At 37.9% G+C, this 17,502-nt stretch overlaps 1 protein-coding gene across 2 annotated transcripts in view; it reads right to left on the bottom strand.

The window, feature by feature from the left end:
- The window catches only part of msi2a (musashi RNA-binding protein 2a), a 115,339-nt gene extending 99,167 nt beyond the window's left edge, over positions 1-16,172 (bottom strand). The window contains exons 1-5 of one of the 2 annotated variants that reach the window (XM_043229343.1): positions 15,975-16,172; positions 15,695-15,735; positions 15,318-15,399; positions 14,046-14,130; positions 10,440-10,481 (exon numbers count right to left, since the gene is read on the bottom strand). In XM_043229343.1, the coding sequence (XP_043085278.1) occupies positions 10,440-10,481; positions 14,046-14,130; positions 15,318-15,399; positions 15,695-15,735; positions 15,975-16,036 (312 nt within the window). In that variant the 5' untranslated portion in view covers positions 16,037-16,172. The remainder of the gene's footprint in view (positions 1-10,439; positions 10,482-14,045; positions 14,131-15,317; positions 15,400-15,694; positions 15,736-15,974) is intronic. The other variant, XM_043229344.1, reaches the window with a different exon arrangement.
- Positions 16,173-17,502: the final 1,330 nt, after the last annotated feature.

The following is a 17,502-nucleotide window of genomic DNA, read 5'->3' as shown; positions in this document are numbered from 1 at the left end:
GGAGACGAAGCGCTCTCTCTCCAGTATAGTTGACGTTGTGCTGGTGTAATTACTTGTGCAGATGCCTCACCACAACCACACAAACCCAGCTGACAAGTGCAGATGTAGACTTGACTACTAACAAAACTGTCCTGATTTCCACTGAGCACAAAAACAGAATCGTACGTGTGTGATAGTCCCAGAAAGAAGCATAACGCTTGCTTAGCTTAAAGTGATGTCTCAGCACCTGCAAAGTTTCACTCCAGATTAAAAAAAAAAAAAAAAAAAGAGAGAGAGAGACATGCTGCATTCCACTCATCCACGACAGACTGATATCAGCATTATATAAACCGAGATATTACTTTAAAACCGTTTACATTCATATCTTTTGTAATTTTTTATGTTGTCTCCTTTATTTTGCTACTTAACTTATTGTCTGCTAGGCCTGAGTTAACTACAATAATTGCATCCTTTCAACTAGAGGAAATGCATGAAACTCCGGGCATCACTTCTGTCCAGTGCAGCAGATGTTTGAACTAAGAAATTATATATAACCTATGGCATCCCTAACTGAACTGTAGGGAGAAAAAAAAAATCATATAAATCCCCATATTCTATTTCTGCATTACAGGCATGTTAATGTATCAATGTTGTAAATATTGTAATAATATTATTTGACTCAGACATGCAGAGAAGGAGACAGAAAGCAAAGACAATACATAGACAAAGCACAAACATACATGTGCACAGAGCACATAAAACAAACAGCAATGGCATCCAGAATCAATTCAAAACACACACACACACACACACAGGCCTGAACATGACTATCGCTGAACTGGGCAGCAGAATCAATAGATCCCCTCACAGAGGGTTGCCGCTTCACATCCGGCCCAAACAGCAGCAAACAAAGAGCTCATGCACACACATGAATCAGAGATCTCCCTGCCTGGATTTTATAGCTCCTTTTAAATTCTATTGTGTCCATTGCTCCATCATCATTGCTCCAAAAGACCCATGGAAAGAGTAAAAATCTATCCACAAACAAGCTAACACTTCCTATTAAAGAAAGTATGTCTTGATTATATGCAGAGTAGTTTCAGCCTCACTGAAACTCATTTAAATGTAACCTTGTATTATATGACAATAAATATAATGATAACGCTACATTTCCATTTCAAAGTTCTTTTCAACTTTCTAATACATACAGCAAAAATGCACCACTGTTTACACAAGAATACACTTGTTTAATTTTACTCTTTTTAACAGTACAATTATTAATAGGATTTATCATTTGAGAATCAAATCAGCAAATTAGAATGATATCTGAAGGATCATGTGACAAATGACAAATGACTATCATAATTTCACAATATAATTTTCCTATAAAACTGCTAAAGAACAAAACACACTTCAGCTAAACCTCTTTTCTTTTCTTTTCTTACAGTGGGCAGATCTTGGCCAGAGACTTCAGTATGAACCAAACCATGCTGCTCATCCAAACTCTGACTCTGTGAAACTACAGGCAGGGAAAACCAATAGTTATCTCCATCTTTACTGTGCAGCCTACGTTTGTCTCTTCCGACGGCATGTTCTATCCTGTGCGCATACCATGAGCTATAGATCAAGAGCATTCAAGAATAAATGAATCCCTTTCCTTAAAGGCAAACCCACAAGCCGCAAGACCTTCTGTACCTCTGCAATCCAAGAATACATATACCTGAGGACACAGCAATTTCCACAGCAACTAAATAATCCCTCTGATCGGCAGCTCTCCTCATTGCTGGAACACAGACCTCGTCTGGGCTCTTTCTGTCATACTGTCTCTCTCCACGAAGCTCCTCATCTCTCTGTCTGCTCATAGGGAGAGGAGCAGTTGGGAGCTCATTCAGAAGATTTGTTCACCTGAGGTTCACAGCTGCAGTTCACAGCGAGTCCTCACACTCACAGTTTTACTTAATTTATGCAGAAGTTAACAACATCTTTCATCTGTATTATGTCAGCGACTCTTCTAGAAAGAAAAATGCTATAAACTATTAGCCAAAAAAAAAAAACCCACTTATCCTGAAGCTCAAGTGGCTACACTGTATGCAAATCATTAGTCAAGAACATTCACATTACAGTCAACAAAACCAATAGTCTATAAGCAAGCAATATTGACTAGGATTACTGGTTAAATCTGAATTAAAACCCTGAACGCAACTAAATTAGCTACAGTGGCAGAAAACAGAAAAAAACGACAGTTCAGAGATTTGCATTGATTTGCAGCCTAAACCTGTTAAACACACACAGAGAAAATGTATGAGCGAATCAGCTTCGACTTTACAGAGGGCTGGAGACGACCTGATTCCACATCGATCACTCAGCCATAGTTCTCCAATTCTCCCAGGACCAAATGAGCAAACGTCCAGCCAGACTAATTAATCCGTTAGACCAACTGATTTAATTAAGACAGCACTTCTGCAAGACAGGAGAAAACTGAATCCTGTCTTTTGTTTAAAGAGAGGGAGAGATTTTAACAGCATGTCCAAAAAAGAAAAGAACAAAAACTTTTAGATGAAGCCTTGCCAAGAGTTGTGAATGTTTTGCTTTTTTTGTACATAGAGAGCGAATTACAAATTATATATACTGCAATATATATATATATATATATATATATATATATATATATATATATATATATATATATATATATATATATATATATATATATATATATACACACTGCAAAATATTAACAAATAATATATATTTTTTTTACAGTAACTATGCACAGTATCACATAATCCACAAATCAGAACACACATGATATTTAAAATACAGCTAAGAAAAGCAATATAAGGACAAGTGACAGCAGGAGGTGTTTTCAAGCACAAAGGTCCAGTCACATGACTGTAAACGGGCTTTAGAATTATGCATATGAGAGTGCCTGTCCTTCAAGCGAAAGAAGACTTTGCAGAAATAAAGCATCATTCGCTCAAACAAAAATGAAATAGCACAAAACGAAACCAGAACTTGAGCTGAATGGATAAAACTTGTCCTTCTCAACAGGCCTCCATGAATCTGAAAGCCACGATAGGATATGGGAACACAGAAATGACTTTTCTTTTGATTTGACAGGGGACTTGTCAAAGACAATCACCCTGTGGCTCTGCCCAGAGCAGCCTGCGATCTATTCCTGTCTCTCACAGCACAAAGAAAAGCCACTGAACAACAGAAATCCCTTCAGAAAAGAAATAAGTCTACAGTGAGCACAGAACAAAAGCCTAAAAAGAGGGAGAGAGGGAGAGAGAGAGAGAGAGAGAGAGAGAGAGAGAGAGAGAGAGAAAGAGAGAGAGAAAGAGAGAGGGGAGAGAGAGAGAGAGAGAGAGTCTCCAGTTGTTTGTTCAGTCCCATGGTCCATCACCTTGATCTGGGCTGATCGAGCAGCTGTGTACTGGACAAAATCTTGGCTTAAACCCCCCGTCTCCATCTAATAAACCCAAATCCAGCAGCCGGATATCAGCCTCTCTCTGTGTGCCCTCCTGCTGTTGTGGAAATGTCCTGTTATTGCTGCTCTCTCTCTATTGATCGGGGTGTAATTGCTCTAAAACTCTGTTTGGAGGCGCTTCCTCTTTCCATGTGGTGTTGAGGGCATACTGGGGTTTCTCAAACATCTCAAACCACAAGCCAAAGTCTTTCCCAGAGATATTAAAGCTCTAGACTGGAGCTCTGCACGATACTGCCTCTTAGAACACAATGACTTCTGAAAAGTGTCTCTGAGCACATAGATTCAGTCTGAGTGGACCATCAAATTCTTCAAGATAAGCCTATCCTAAGTGAAGACTGTAGTTTCTATGCCAGTGTACCAATAAAGACATAATTCACACACAACTGCAAATTCTGTCATGATTTACTCACCCTAATATTTGTTCCGAACCTATATGAATTACTTTCCTCTAAGGAACATAGAAGCCATTTTGAGAAAATGGTCACCAAAACTGTTTGGTTATCCACAAATCTTCAAAATATCTTCTTCTGTTTGCTGCAGTAGCAGGAAAGTCATACAGTGTGGGAACAAATTGAACAGATGATGACTTTGAATTTATTTTTGGGTGAACTATCCCTTTAAGATGACTGCATCAGAAGAGCTAATACAAACACTAACACTTCACAATGAGAAATACAGAGTCATGTACATCATGAGTCACGTTCAGACAGTTCCAAAATACATCTCCACTAAAATAGCACAACACACTGACACACACACCAGATGAAAAGGCCCACAGCAAGATCACAGCAGAGGAGGAGGAGATGACTACTGGAATAAAAACAAGAGACACAGAAAGAAAGAGAGAAAAGAAAATGAGAGAGTTACCATACAGTAACCCTGTAACCACGCAGGCAAATCATCTCTGTCTCTGGTTTGCTGATTTTACATTGCATGCAAATGTTAGTCCGGCAGGAGGACACAACTATAATTCAGCCCAGTTCAGAGTGGGATGGCATTGCAAAGGTATTACATGCATGAATGAGAGCAAAAAGTCAACTGTCCTTCATTTTTATCTTGTTTAGATTCATCGTACACCTGTTTTCATCTGAACAGCCTTTATCGTCCTGGCGCAGCTGCAACAGGGAACTGCAGCATCTTTTAAAGCAAAATTTCAAAACTGTATTGTCTCATACATGCATCTTATGAGAGTGAAGGTATGACAAACTTCCTGCATTCATTCCTGATCAGTTAAAGAGCGTGAATTCACCCACATTGAATCTGTACACTTTTTTTCCATTTTCTGCACTAACTATAAATAACAAACAAAGTTCTGAGTGAATTTAAGTAAATATGGATTAACACTGACATTAGTATTACTGGTAGCATAGAACATGATCTTTTCAACCTAAGTATAACTGGAAAAAAACTTAAACGTCATCTAAATAAACTGTTAACCTATATCAAAATAAGAATTTTAGCCTTAAGAGTTTTAGGTCTTTTATACAGTAACTAATGATTTAAATGATTGCCAATAGTAAATTGTAATTGAAAGTTGGTTACATTTTTACTGCAATAAAAGTTAAAAGTAATGACAAATGCAGCATAGAATTAGGATATTTTAAGATGCTTTGGAAGTTGCTAAAGTTGTTTGAAGTAGCTACAAATCTTTTCCTCCATATAAAGACTTACATCTGAGTACAATGGATTAATAAAAAAGGAAATTTAAAAAAAAATTTAAAAGAAAGTATAATTGGACTTGGTTCTCTCCACCGGTTATTACTTCGTAGGAGGCAGATCTAAATGTGAGCTTTCAGTTTATTGTAATAAGGAGACAAGGTTTAAACTAGTCTCGCATAGCCAGACCTTCAGACTGATGGCTGAAGGCCTGGAATACATGGCAGCTTTCACTGCCCAGTTTGTTTAGTTTCAGTCATGTTTTGGGATGAGACCAGTGTGTAAAACTGACTGACTCACTTATTTTAAATATTCTATGCCTCAAACTTTCATAGTTTTGCATTTTGTTGATCCTGACAAGGCTTGTTGCCACAGATGTAAACACGACATCTTTCTACATGTGATGACCTTGAAACTCCTGAAGTGTTTCCACTTTTGAGTGCTATATGCATCAGACGTTCTGTGGGTGTGACATCTGAGGCTGAGACTAGACTGTCTCAGCTGAATCGGACTATCTGATTGGAGAACTCTATAAACGTACAGGAGATCAAATCAATTCAATTATTCAATTCAAGTTCATTTGTATAACGCTTCACAAAATGCTAATCATTGCAAAGCAGCTTTTCAAAAAAGTTATGATCATTTATGATAAGTCAATGAAAAAAAAAACAAAGAAACTATAAGGGAATGATCTTTGGATGCAAAATCCATGGATGGATGCATTTTGTGGATGGACAGAGTGAAACTTAATTTTATGCCAAATTCAAGTAATTTCAACCATCAGTCTCAATGTCTCCATGTCAAAAAGTTTCTTTAAAACTCCTTGTGGAGTCCTTCACAAATGCATGCGAACTCATTTAGATATAATAAAAAAAACACTTTCTTTTCGATCCGGTTTTACTTATAAAAATGTAGTGCCGTGGAAGAAAAGAAATTGCGGGCAGGGGATGTGGGGGTGGGTGTCAGGTTTGAATTCTGCTGAATTTTCTGCTGAACTTTCTGCAGAATTCTATGGCTGCAGATTGTGTGCTGGCCTGAGAATGATTCATCAGCACAGTGAGTCCAGGCAGACCAGAGCCTTATCAACCTGATTAGCAGGGACCACGTTCTTTGTGTGTGCGCTGTAGGAATAGTATTAAGCAGTAGAGACCCTAAACCGCATCTCAAACCAAGTGTTAACTTAAATCCATAACAGGTGCACCCACAAACCACAAAAAAAATCATGTGAATGGTCACAATGTGAGAATCACTGCAGACCCTACTGACTGTCATTGTATAAACAAAATAAAAACACTTATTTTGTCAGTCAAGTTTAGATTGAAATAAGGGTAAGTAAAAATCCTAGAATCTATCTTTGCCTCATTTATTTGCAGAAATGGAACAGGGAACAATAGGAAGGAGAGGGGAAAGCAATCCGGAAATGATGCTCGCAAACTTGAACCACAGTCCCTTGTGTCAGAATGCTAACCACTAGGCCACGACTCCGACTGAGCTGATCCACTACATTGATGTTCTCCTATACAATCTATGATACCTCCTTCATAGGACATCTGGACATACTACACCCTCCCCACATCACTTGTTTGCAGCAGTCACAATCTTTTTTTGCCATGAGGTGAGAGTGAGGTGTCCAGATACCGTGATCCCATCAACTCAGTGCTGATTGATTGACTTTTTCCTCTCGATGATCCTGGCTGCCTTTGCCAGATATCGGATTGTTTCTTGTTTTCTGTGAAAAGTCGATGTGCGTCCTGTCTGCTTTGCAGAGCCATTTTTAAAGTGCATTTCTTTTCTTAACTAAAACCCACACAAGCCAGACACACGCACTGCTGGAGGGCTGTGTTTACACTTCAGGGTGTTTTCTGCCTTTTTTTAGATGGAAACAGAACTGAGAGTTTCACTTCAGAAACTGTAACATCACGCATGCACAGCTGCAGGAGTCCCGTTTCGTGACATATCGAACTAAAAAAATGACTCAAAGAGAAAGAGTAAAAGCACAGATGAGACAAATAGAGGAGGTCAGCAGTCATTTCCCGGTGACTTTAAAGGGTGAAAACCATGGCAGTTAAAGGACAGGGGGAAAAAAACAGGAAGACTAGAAAGTTTCTGAACAACTTCTTACACCATGCAACATGCAATTTAAAAAAATCTTCTCCAAGTGAATCATCTTGTTTTTCCTAACCTGCTATGACCTATGCGATGAGTGCAGGGGATTCTATTTTAGGAACGGAATCCATTTGAAAAACGTACAAACTAATAATCTCAGGTACTGATAATACTTTATTATTTAATAATAATTTTTTTAATTGATGCAAAAGGTTTAATGCAAGTTTAAATATTTTACATGACAAACAAGTAAACTCCGTTACAAAGATTCTATCAGCCACTCACATTTTTTTATTCATGTTAAATAGTTTAGTATTTATTCACTAGATTATGTACATAGAACGTTTGGTAATACTTTATTTTAAGGTGTCATAATACATAGTAAATGCCTAGTTAGGTACTTAGTAGTAGTCATTACATGTACTTACATGAAACAAAATGTACTTACGACTTAACCATGTTATGGAACAGCCTATAGTGTGTAATGTGTGTATATGTAATAGGCAGCTACTGTTACATATATGTGACAGACCAAGTCTTTTACACATTTACTTTCACAAATTTTGATACACTTTAAGTAGCTCATGCCTGTATAATGTTCTGTCATTTTAATGTAACTGGAACGGTATTACATGCATTTAAGCTGTATACTGGTGGGTTAAATCAATCTAAAGTGCAGTTAGATAAGGTGTACAGTATAGATGCACATAAGGCATACTTAAGTACAATCTTGACACACTTTATTTTAAGTAGCTTATGCCTGTGTAATACTCTGTAATTTTAATGTAATTGGAAATGTATTACATTTATTTAAGATGTATACTGGTGGGTTAAATTAAAGGGTCCAACTTTATATTAAGTGGCCTTAACTACTATGCACTTACATCTGTAGTGCAAAACACTGCTGCTGAGGTGGATATGGGGAAGGTTAGGGACAGGTTTGGAGGTTTGGGTAGGGTTAAGGTTTAAGGGATGGGTCAACAGTGCAAGTATAAATTTAAGTACAGAAATTAGTACAATATAAAAACATGTATGTACACAATATGTGCATTGTATCAAATGGTCAATTAAAAATAAGTACATAACTGTTAAGGCCATCAAATATAAAGTGGGACCAATCAAAGTAACGTGAAGCTGGCTAAGGTGTACAGCATAGATGCACATGAAGTACACTTAAGCACACTCTAATACACTCCGAGAAGTATTCTGCTACTTAATCAAATACGATTCAAAACTGAAAGCACACACAAAAAATATAAAAGCAAAATTGGTTTTTTGGTTGGTCCAAAGTCTATACGTAGTCATATGAACATAACTTTAAGGACACACATTCGTAGCTGGCTGTAATACGTAACAAAACTGTACAGTAAGGTTTAATATCCTGTTTGCTACACTGGATTTTCTACCTTAACTCTTCATAAAGCCAGGAATAACCCTGAAATGGAACAGCTTAGCCATACAAGACATCAATTTCTATCTCACACGAGTTATAGTAATCAAGGACAACTTAAAGCTGAGTGGTGGTTCACGGTGAGCACATGCTAATGAGGCAAACAGGAAAACGTTAATCACGCTGGTCACCTTTTCTGAAGACTTGAGACTAGCCGCTATTTCATAACAAGCTTTCAAAGCTCTTTTAATGACACCAGAGGCCACAGTCCCAGCGGCAATTAAAATCATGTCAGGACGTGCCATGATCTGTTGTGATATCACAGTGTGACACAACGGCAGCAACAAATGTTGGCTGGAAAATATCTCTGGAGACAACGGTCACTTTGGCTACAAGCTTGTGTCTGAGACTGTCTGCAGAAAAAGGGAGGATAGCCATGTCATGTATGGTATTCGCAGATACTGACGTCAGTGATAATTGTCAACGATGATGTCAATGATATTACAGCCACATAGAAGTTTTATTGCTTAAAGTCCTCACTGAAGTCACCACACATATCCAGATCTCTCATTCCAAACGCAGTGCAGATGATAACATTTCCCTTAACCCCAGTACAAACCCCACAAACTTTAAGCTGCAATAGCACAGGACAGCTATAAAGGGTCCATAATTATTAACTGGACACCTGCAATCATGTAAAAAAAAAAAAAAAAAAAAAAAAAGTGTTTTACTCTTGGACCTGACACTGAGAAATAAACACGAGCACTACTGTTCAGATGTAGTGCAGGCAAGATGTGTGACAAGAACGATTAACTGGCTAAAATCAATTTTACATGTACAAAAAAAAATCCAGTACAACACCAATAGATCTGCCTTAATCCTATTGCCTTAAAATGCCTTAAAATCCACATTCTCTGATTCACACTAAAATAAATGCATTTCTTTATGTACTCATACACTTAGCCTTACGTTTGCTTATGAAAAACAAAAGCAGTGCATTATTCTTTATCCACCTTTGTGATTTAAGAAAAAAAGACACAGCACTTGATGCTAAGACACAAGACGGAGAAACCTGTCCGTGTCTCCCTGAAATTGACAATTCAGTTCTCATAACCTGCTGTCTGCAGGGGAGTTCATACTGTTTAGGGGGTCCAGAAAAAAAAAATATAAAAGAAACAGCTGCCTTGGAGCAAAATGTATTTTCTTTGTTTCAACAGGAATCCAGGGACTCGAGGAAGGGGGGAAACGTCTGAGCCGTTCTTTATGTTGCAAAAGAAAAGGTTAAGAGACCAAAACTGGCAAATAAAGAAGGGGAAAGAACTGTCTGGAAATTTTGGAAATACATGCCAACAGACTTCGAAGACATGCCCTGGATAGGAGCGCTTTCCTCCTGTCTGAAACCTGAGCCATTCAGCAAAGAAAAAAAAACTCATCTGTGAGGCACTCCAAACCAAGAGAAAAAAAAATCCATTATTGATTGTGTTTGTCGTGGGACAAAAAAAAAAAAGGAACCTGCGAGAGTGGACAACATTTGGGCGGACACTCTCAGCTTCAGACCAATTTAAAAAATAAAGAGGATTTAGCACAAAATTAGCACAAAAGAGTTAGCACAAAAGAGATGGACACACTGACACCTAATCAAGAGCACTACCCACAAATCCCTGCAAATCACTTCAGATGGACACACGCATCACATATCATTGGTATCTCACACTTCTGTGCACCTTAAGGGCTAAAACATCATGAAAAATACAAATATGAGAATGCTTAAGCAAAAAATACAATGTCAGGGTCAAGCAAAAGTTTGAAAATTCTGACCTTGGGTTGAGCGCGTCGAGGAAAGGCAACCTTAGGATCAATCTGTGCACAAACAGAGAAAGAAAAGAGAGAATAGAGAAACAAAGTCAGATATGAATGCAGTTTTCCAGGCCCAATTCATCACAATGCACTCTTTCATACTTCAAGAAATCATCAGCCCCATCAAGCTTCTGAATTACGAGCATGGATGGGTCATACTAAAATGATGATATTAACTCTTTAGCATGTCATCTTGTTAATTTTAGTTTGGGTTCCATCTAGTGAAGGTGTGCAGACAAAGAATTATCAGAGAAACTATTTCATGCTCCAGTGTCACACTGTCTTGCCTCAGCCTTAATACAGCTTCTTATAAAGAGGAGTTTCAAACAATCTCATACAGGCAGACGTAGTCAAGAGGAAAAACATAAACAGATCGAAATTGGGCTCTTGCAGGAAATTACTTGTCCATGTTCAGCAAGGCAAAGGCTTTAGATTGTAGCAAAACTCCTAGTGTAGATTTGAACGTTTGCCTGAGGGCTCTGCAGCATATAAGTGTGTATCATTACAGACACTGCCTTTCTAAATAAAACACACACACACTGTTTCTTTCTGGACAGAATGTTAGGAGTCATTTTTGCCTTCTCTATATGTTGGCCATTTTAAATATAGATATGTCAACACAGTGTGCTGTGTAGAGGGTAATTATTCTCTGAAATGACACACTGGTGTCCAATGAACTAAACCTTTTTACTCCCATAATTCTGTTTGACTGAGCTGTGATAGTTATCTCCCCAAATCAGGTCAATTAGAGAGATGGATTTTGTAACACCTGGGTATGGAAACCTTCTGTGTGATGAATTTCATGTAGCGATTCGTTTTAGCAATTAGCCTGAGGCTTAACCAATTCAACCTCAATTACTCCATAGAAACAAGCCTGTGTGAGCAGAAACAATATTACGCTTTGAATTTCAAATCAGTAGAAATTAGGAGTCTTTTTCCATACAGCCTGAGAGCAAACATCCCATTCTGATGAATGCATGGATGAGTTGAGAAACATTTGAGTAAATGCTGGGACTGTAAATAAAGGTTCCAGATCAATCTGATGTAGGTTTTAGAGTTTATGCATTTGGAAATGGTCCAGTAGCAGTTGACTGATCAGATCTACAATTAAATCAATAAGATGCGTCCGTAGGGTCGGGATCTAAAAGGTCATCAATAATTGGGCCACTTAGTAAAAAATATTTTGACTACCACTGCTGGATCTTTCAAAAGGAAAGCAAAACCACAGTAGTCCCAGCCATTTAGTTTAACAAAAAAAATTTTAACCTAGTGATAATCTAAATCAAACAGCAGACAGCAGTTATTAAGCCAATATGTAATTTAGACTAAAGCACACATTGTGTAAATAAAGTCCTGTGTATTTCCAGACGAAGCAATTACTGAGCTTCTCCCATCTCAGCAGTAACAGTTTAATGTGTTAGTGGCCTTTTATTGCTTTCAGATAGAGGCTTCATTTACATCTGATATTAACATCCTTTTTTGGATGATCCAATCGCAAGTGGTTAGCGCTAAATACGAAAAGAGGCTTTTTGCAACTGGATTACTTAAACCACATTAGCTAAAAGTCATAAAAGGCCACATTACATTTGTAAAGTACTCTTAGCTGGTTCCATGCTTGAAATAACCATACAAATGTAAAGTTAGGAAAAGTATCAACCTATACATGCCTAAAACGCTTCAGTTTATATAAGGTTTGACTATATACTTATTTTCATAATTAGATTTTTGTGTGTAAACAGTATGCATTCTGTTTGACCCATTCTTCAAAATCTGATTACAAGAGATGCGTGAGATGTATTTATACCATGTTTAAATAGTACTCCGAGATCGTAATAGCAGGTATGAAGAGAACCCCTGAAGCAGCTTTCGTCCAAACTCTTCTAAAACTGATCAACACAGTCTGAAACAACAGTGGCGTTGTGTCTGTTCCAATAAAATTCTTAAAATTCCATATACACTGACAGCTCAGTAAGATTTAAAACACAGCCGTTTTTTATGCCTGGTAGATGCATCCTCCACCAAAAGTTTCTCTTCAAAAAGACATCACTCAAAGTGTTTACTGTTCTCGTACACTGTACAAAACTCAGCACTGATTGCAGGAGACGAGATAACAACCCCCCACTGCGATAAAAAGCTCACAGAAATCTGATTTCGGCTGAATACTAGCGACACGCAGCACAGACCTGAAACCTCACTGCCAGTTGTAATTATTCATTACCGTCAGATTTACAGACAGCGTCAGACATGCGAGCGTTTCTGGAGCACAGAAGACTTGGAGAATGAAGGCAGCGTGTGGTGTAGTCGCTCCAGGTGTTCGGCGAAGTTTGTCTGACATTTACATTTTTTTTCTTTCTATAAACTAAACACACTAAAGAAATAAACGCACAGCAGAAAAGTGTCATTTCCAGAGTGCAAGCACACTGACTGATGTAACTACATATTTCTATTATAAATGTTCACATTTTCAATACTCTAGAGGTCACAGTATCTCCATAGTTTGATTTGGAATTTGTTCCAAACAAAATAAAAGGGCGAACCGAGCGAACTGAATTTTTTATTTAAATGATAGACTAGAAGAATGCAAGATTATTATGTGAAGACATGCTAAAGGAAATATCAAATCCATGTAATTGGGAAGTGCATGCCCATGAGTCTCAGGTGACTGTGAAAGGGAAGAAAGGGGAAATCCAGAGGTGTCCCGAGTTTAGGAGTATATAATGATTATCTCTGAGACACTTCCCAGATAAACAAGAAAAGGACACAGCTTAGGGTCATTGGATGAATGTCAGTCTAAGCACCACCTACACAGTTGCCAGAACTAATTATGTAACACACAGCGTTCTATTAAAAATTAAGAATGGTCCAGTTGTTCCGATGTCATCATTTTTAATGAAAAATGGAAAAAAAATTACCTTCAGTTAAGTAGAAAAAAACTTTTATTAACAAAATGAACAAAAATGACTAAAAAAAGATGACTAAACAATGAGGAACCAAATAAACAAAACATATGTATATTAGCAAAACATAAGAAAGCTGGAAGACACGGCATACTTGATACTTCTTGTCAGCTTCTCCTCATGTGATAAATGAAATCTGATCTGTGACGTGACTGTCGCGTTCAGTTTTAATTGTATCGTCTCTTTTCTAACTGAACTAAATTATTTTTATTATTGTAAAAACATTTAAATAATGAAAAGAAAAATGATAATGAAAAATTATAATAAAAAAAAATGACGGTGGGGATAGTGCCAGGGTGGGCAAGTGAAATAACTAGTGTTACGGCTTCACACCAGTACAACCATCAACACCGTCTGAACTGGCGGTTTCTTTCACACTGGCCCCAAGCCATCCATATTGTTAAGCCTGATATGCAAGCACATACAACTCTGTCCACTCAAACCGACAAAAAACAAAAAAACTAACTTTTTAATAAAGAAGCAGGAAATAAAAAGAGTAGAGAAAGGAAATGAAACTGTGGGAAAAAACTTCATCTGAATGACATCTGTTTCAATGCACATGCTCTATCCTCACGGTTACAGAAACCGAACATTATGAAGTGATACATACCGTCTTGGAGTCTAATTCGTGGTGGGGTTGCGCTAAGACTTTATCTACACTGGAAACATCTGCAAACGTGATGAAGCCAAACCCTCTGTGGAACAAAAACACAAAACACAGTGAAGGTCAGGAGATAACTCCACAGAAGAGGCAGAAAAATTGTGACAGCATACAAAGCACTCTTGTATATTTGCTGATATGCTCAGTGAAGGCAGGGGTGTTGCAATCATTATGACACCTCTAGAAATTTCCACTTGTTGAAAGATAATCACAACCTCTCAATGCTTTAGCGTTACACATTGTTTTATGCCATTCAGATACTCAAACGGGGCAGGTGACCCTTTAAGCCCACTAAAACCTAAAAGTAAAGATTATTACTTTAAATATTTTATCATGATTTAAATATTTATATTTGTCACAAACTGAGAAAATTAAGTTTCTAATTTTTCAGAACGCACTCAATCATAACCAAGATACTTCTTCGCCCGACTCCTATCACTTTTAGGCCCTATAGCCCCTCAAGGGGGTAACAGTGTTTTAAAAAAAACAATAATTATTTTATGTTTTTATATGGATTCTCAGAACAGTTTAAAATAAACAATTGAAACATATGGCAGACTTCCTTAGAAACTCGCATTCACTAAACTAAAAATTTAAATATATTTATGGATTATATATTGCATGGGTATTCAGCAATGCGTAATCCATAAATATATGGATTATGCATACATTTACAACCATTTAAAATATATACAAACACGTTATTCTTTTTTTTTATTGCTCTACTAATCTTTGAATCAGCCCTCCAGTGCCACTGATAATGTCAGAATTTCCCATTTTTTTCCTTTTTCATTAACAACCCACCCTCCAAAAAAGGTTTTGATGCAACTTATACAGTGTCAGGCGGTAACAACATGTCCTAAATAACTCAAGGACTGACCATTCAATCGGTTGCATTTGCCACAAAACGTAATTTCTCATAACTTGTTTACATTTTTCAAACGCATATTACTTTTTGTGGCCATATTAAGGTCACCTCCCCTATACAGGTAACGATCAAATATGTAGAAAGGGCAAAAGACTGAGATACCTATCTTACAATGTGCGTGTAGGTATATAAGCAACACTTTGTTCTTCTCAAAAGGAATCGCTTTCTTGCAGTACAGCCCAGTCCTCCAATGTCAAAGAATCAGCTTCCTATCGTGTTACTCTTCATCTGCCCTTAACGCAATATAACACAGCAGAATACAGACAGAGCACAGAGAGAGCACGTGTATTTACCTGGAGCGTTTAGTTGTGGGGTCGCGCATCACCATACATTCTCTGATCTCTCCGAATTTACTGAAATAGTCTCTAAGGCTGTCTGAACACAAACACAAGGACACAAGGGGGTTACGCCGTGTCTACAGTACAAGTGAGCGACGCGCATTAGCCTGCACGCTGCCGTTATAATCAACGAAGGTCGCGCGCTTCACACTTCGTTGATTATAATGAGAGCGTTCAAGTTTTGTCGCGTCGCTCGCTTTTAGTGTCAGATGACTGGAAATCACAATAACCTTGTGCGCAATGACACACATACAAACAGCACGGCGCTCGAAGCGTGCCACGGATAAAAATAAACCAAAACAACTCCAAAAACAGAAGAAAATTCGCCTTACCTGGTGAGGTTTGCCAGCTGAGGCCACCGATAAACATTTTACTGTAAGAAGAAAACATGGTATAAGTGACTCCAGATGCCAAAACGGCCATTTCCGTGTAAATACCTCATAAAGAGCGACCTACGCACAGCTCGAGCTGTGTACCGGCTGAAAGGAGCCGTTAGACATGACCTGTCAATCAAAACATCAGCAGAACTGCGCGAGGAAGGACACGCGCTCGTTCGCTAGCGCTGAAAACAGAATCAAACTCCAAACACACAGACTCGTCCTGTCTTCTTACCCCGGGTCGTGTTGCGAATCATTCGGACTTCCAGAGGTGACTTGACTTGCGTCCGCTTCCATAGCTCAAAGCCCAACCAACTCCAAACACACGCATACACACACACACGGGCACTGCAGCCCCAGCTCAACGAATATTACCGAACCGGGAGCCCTAGCGTCACACGTGGGATCTGCGCGCGGCTCCCGCCCCTCTCAGGAGAAGGCATGGCTGAAAGCGTTAGCCAACCAATCCGGCGGGGATCTGCGCCTACCTATCAAAGGAAACCACGCCCTCTGTTGGTTAGCAGCGTTTGACAGCGACCACGAGAGTACATTCAGTTCTTCAGCAAGCTCTTTAAACCCTATAAAGTTTGTATTTGCGCCACCTTCTGAATAAATACAACCAAGAGGCTTTTTGAAATAGAAAATTAATATTTAAGATGAAAATTAATCACTGTAATTCAAAACATTGAAATAAAATCTAGTTTTTCTCTGTGGCACAAGCAAATTCTGTCACGACAGCACATTCATTTTTAATTCTTATTAGTAGCAATGTCAAATTCTCACAAAATCAGTAACTAGTGAATGTAAGATAGTACAGTATAATATAAATTATCAGATTTGTTTGAATTTTAATAGTGTGTATAAAAATGTGAAAAGTCCTTGCATTCTTTGGCACCTTAGGCTAATATGACCATTAACTAAAACTAAAACAAAACCATTAAAAATATACATATTATTTAAAAATAAATTAAAAGAAACTTAAAATAATTTTATTTCCGCTTGCTGCCTGAATAACTGTGCAAAATAACTAAACGAATTACAACAAAAACCTAAAAGCTAAAAAAAAACACATAGAAAAAACTAAAAATAAAAATAGAACAAAATCAATTTAAAATCTATTTAACCGAAAATGTAGTAGTATATCAATGATACCAAGCATGTTTTTCTTAAAAGGTGTTGACTTTCCAATGATTTCTACTATTTTTATACTTGATAATATTGTTTGTCAATAAGACATCTCTTGATATGTATGTTAATTTTTTGCTGAAAAACCTGACACCCCCACGCATGAAGGCAATGTATTTCCAAGCCTTTCTCTCCTTTGCTGAGTGAGCATGCGGAATGGATAGATCAGTGTTAGTGTGACATCTGCTGACTTCATTGATATGGAAATGCTCAAATAGGAAGTTTATCAAATGACTGCAGCTCTGGTTTCACAGAACCAGATCGCTGTGGAAAACAAGAGCACTGCTTCCCATTGCCAAATGAGAAGTCTTTAACCAGCCAATAATATCTTTCCTCACTAGTAAACAAATAGATCACACTGCTAATGTTCTAATAAACTTTCTCAAGCCCATAGCAGTCCAGAAACACAGCCTTAAATTGATGTTCCAACTCTGACATTTGGTATTAAAATGACTTCTGCTGGTACATTGTGGAGAGTTTTGAAGCAGTTAGAGTGTTTCCCGTATCAAGAAAAGTAAGCTGCATCATGTTATATGAGCCCAATCTGTGAGGGAGACCCACAGTCACAGCAGCATCTG

This window comes from Puntigrus tetrazona, unplaced genomic scaffold (genome assembly GCF_018831695.1).
Source record: "Puntigrus tetrazona isolate hp1 unplaced genomic scaffold, ASM1883169v1 S000000002, whole genome shotgun sequence".
NCBI classification, from domain to species: Eukaryota; Metazoa; Chordata; class Actinopteri; order Cypriniformes; family Cyprinidae; genus Puntigrus; species Puntigrus tetrazona.
This window is presented reverse-complemented; position numbering and strand designations above follow the sequence as displayed.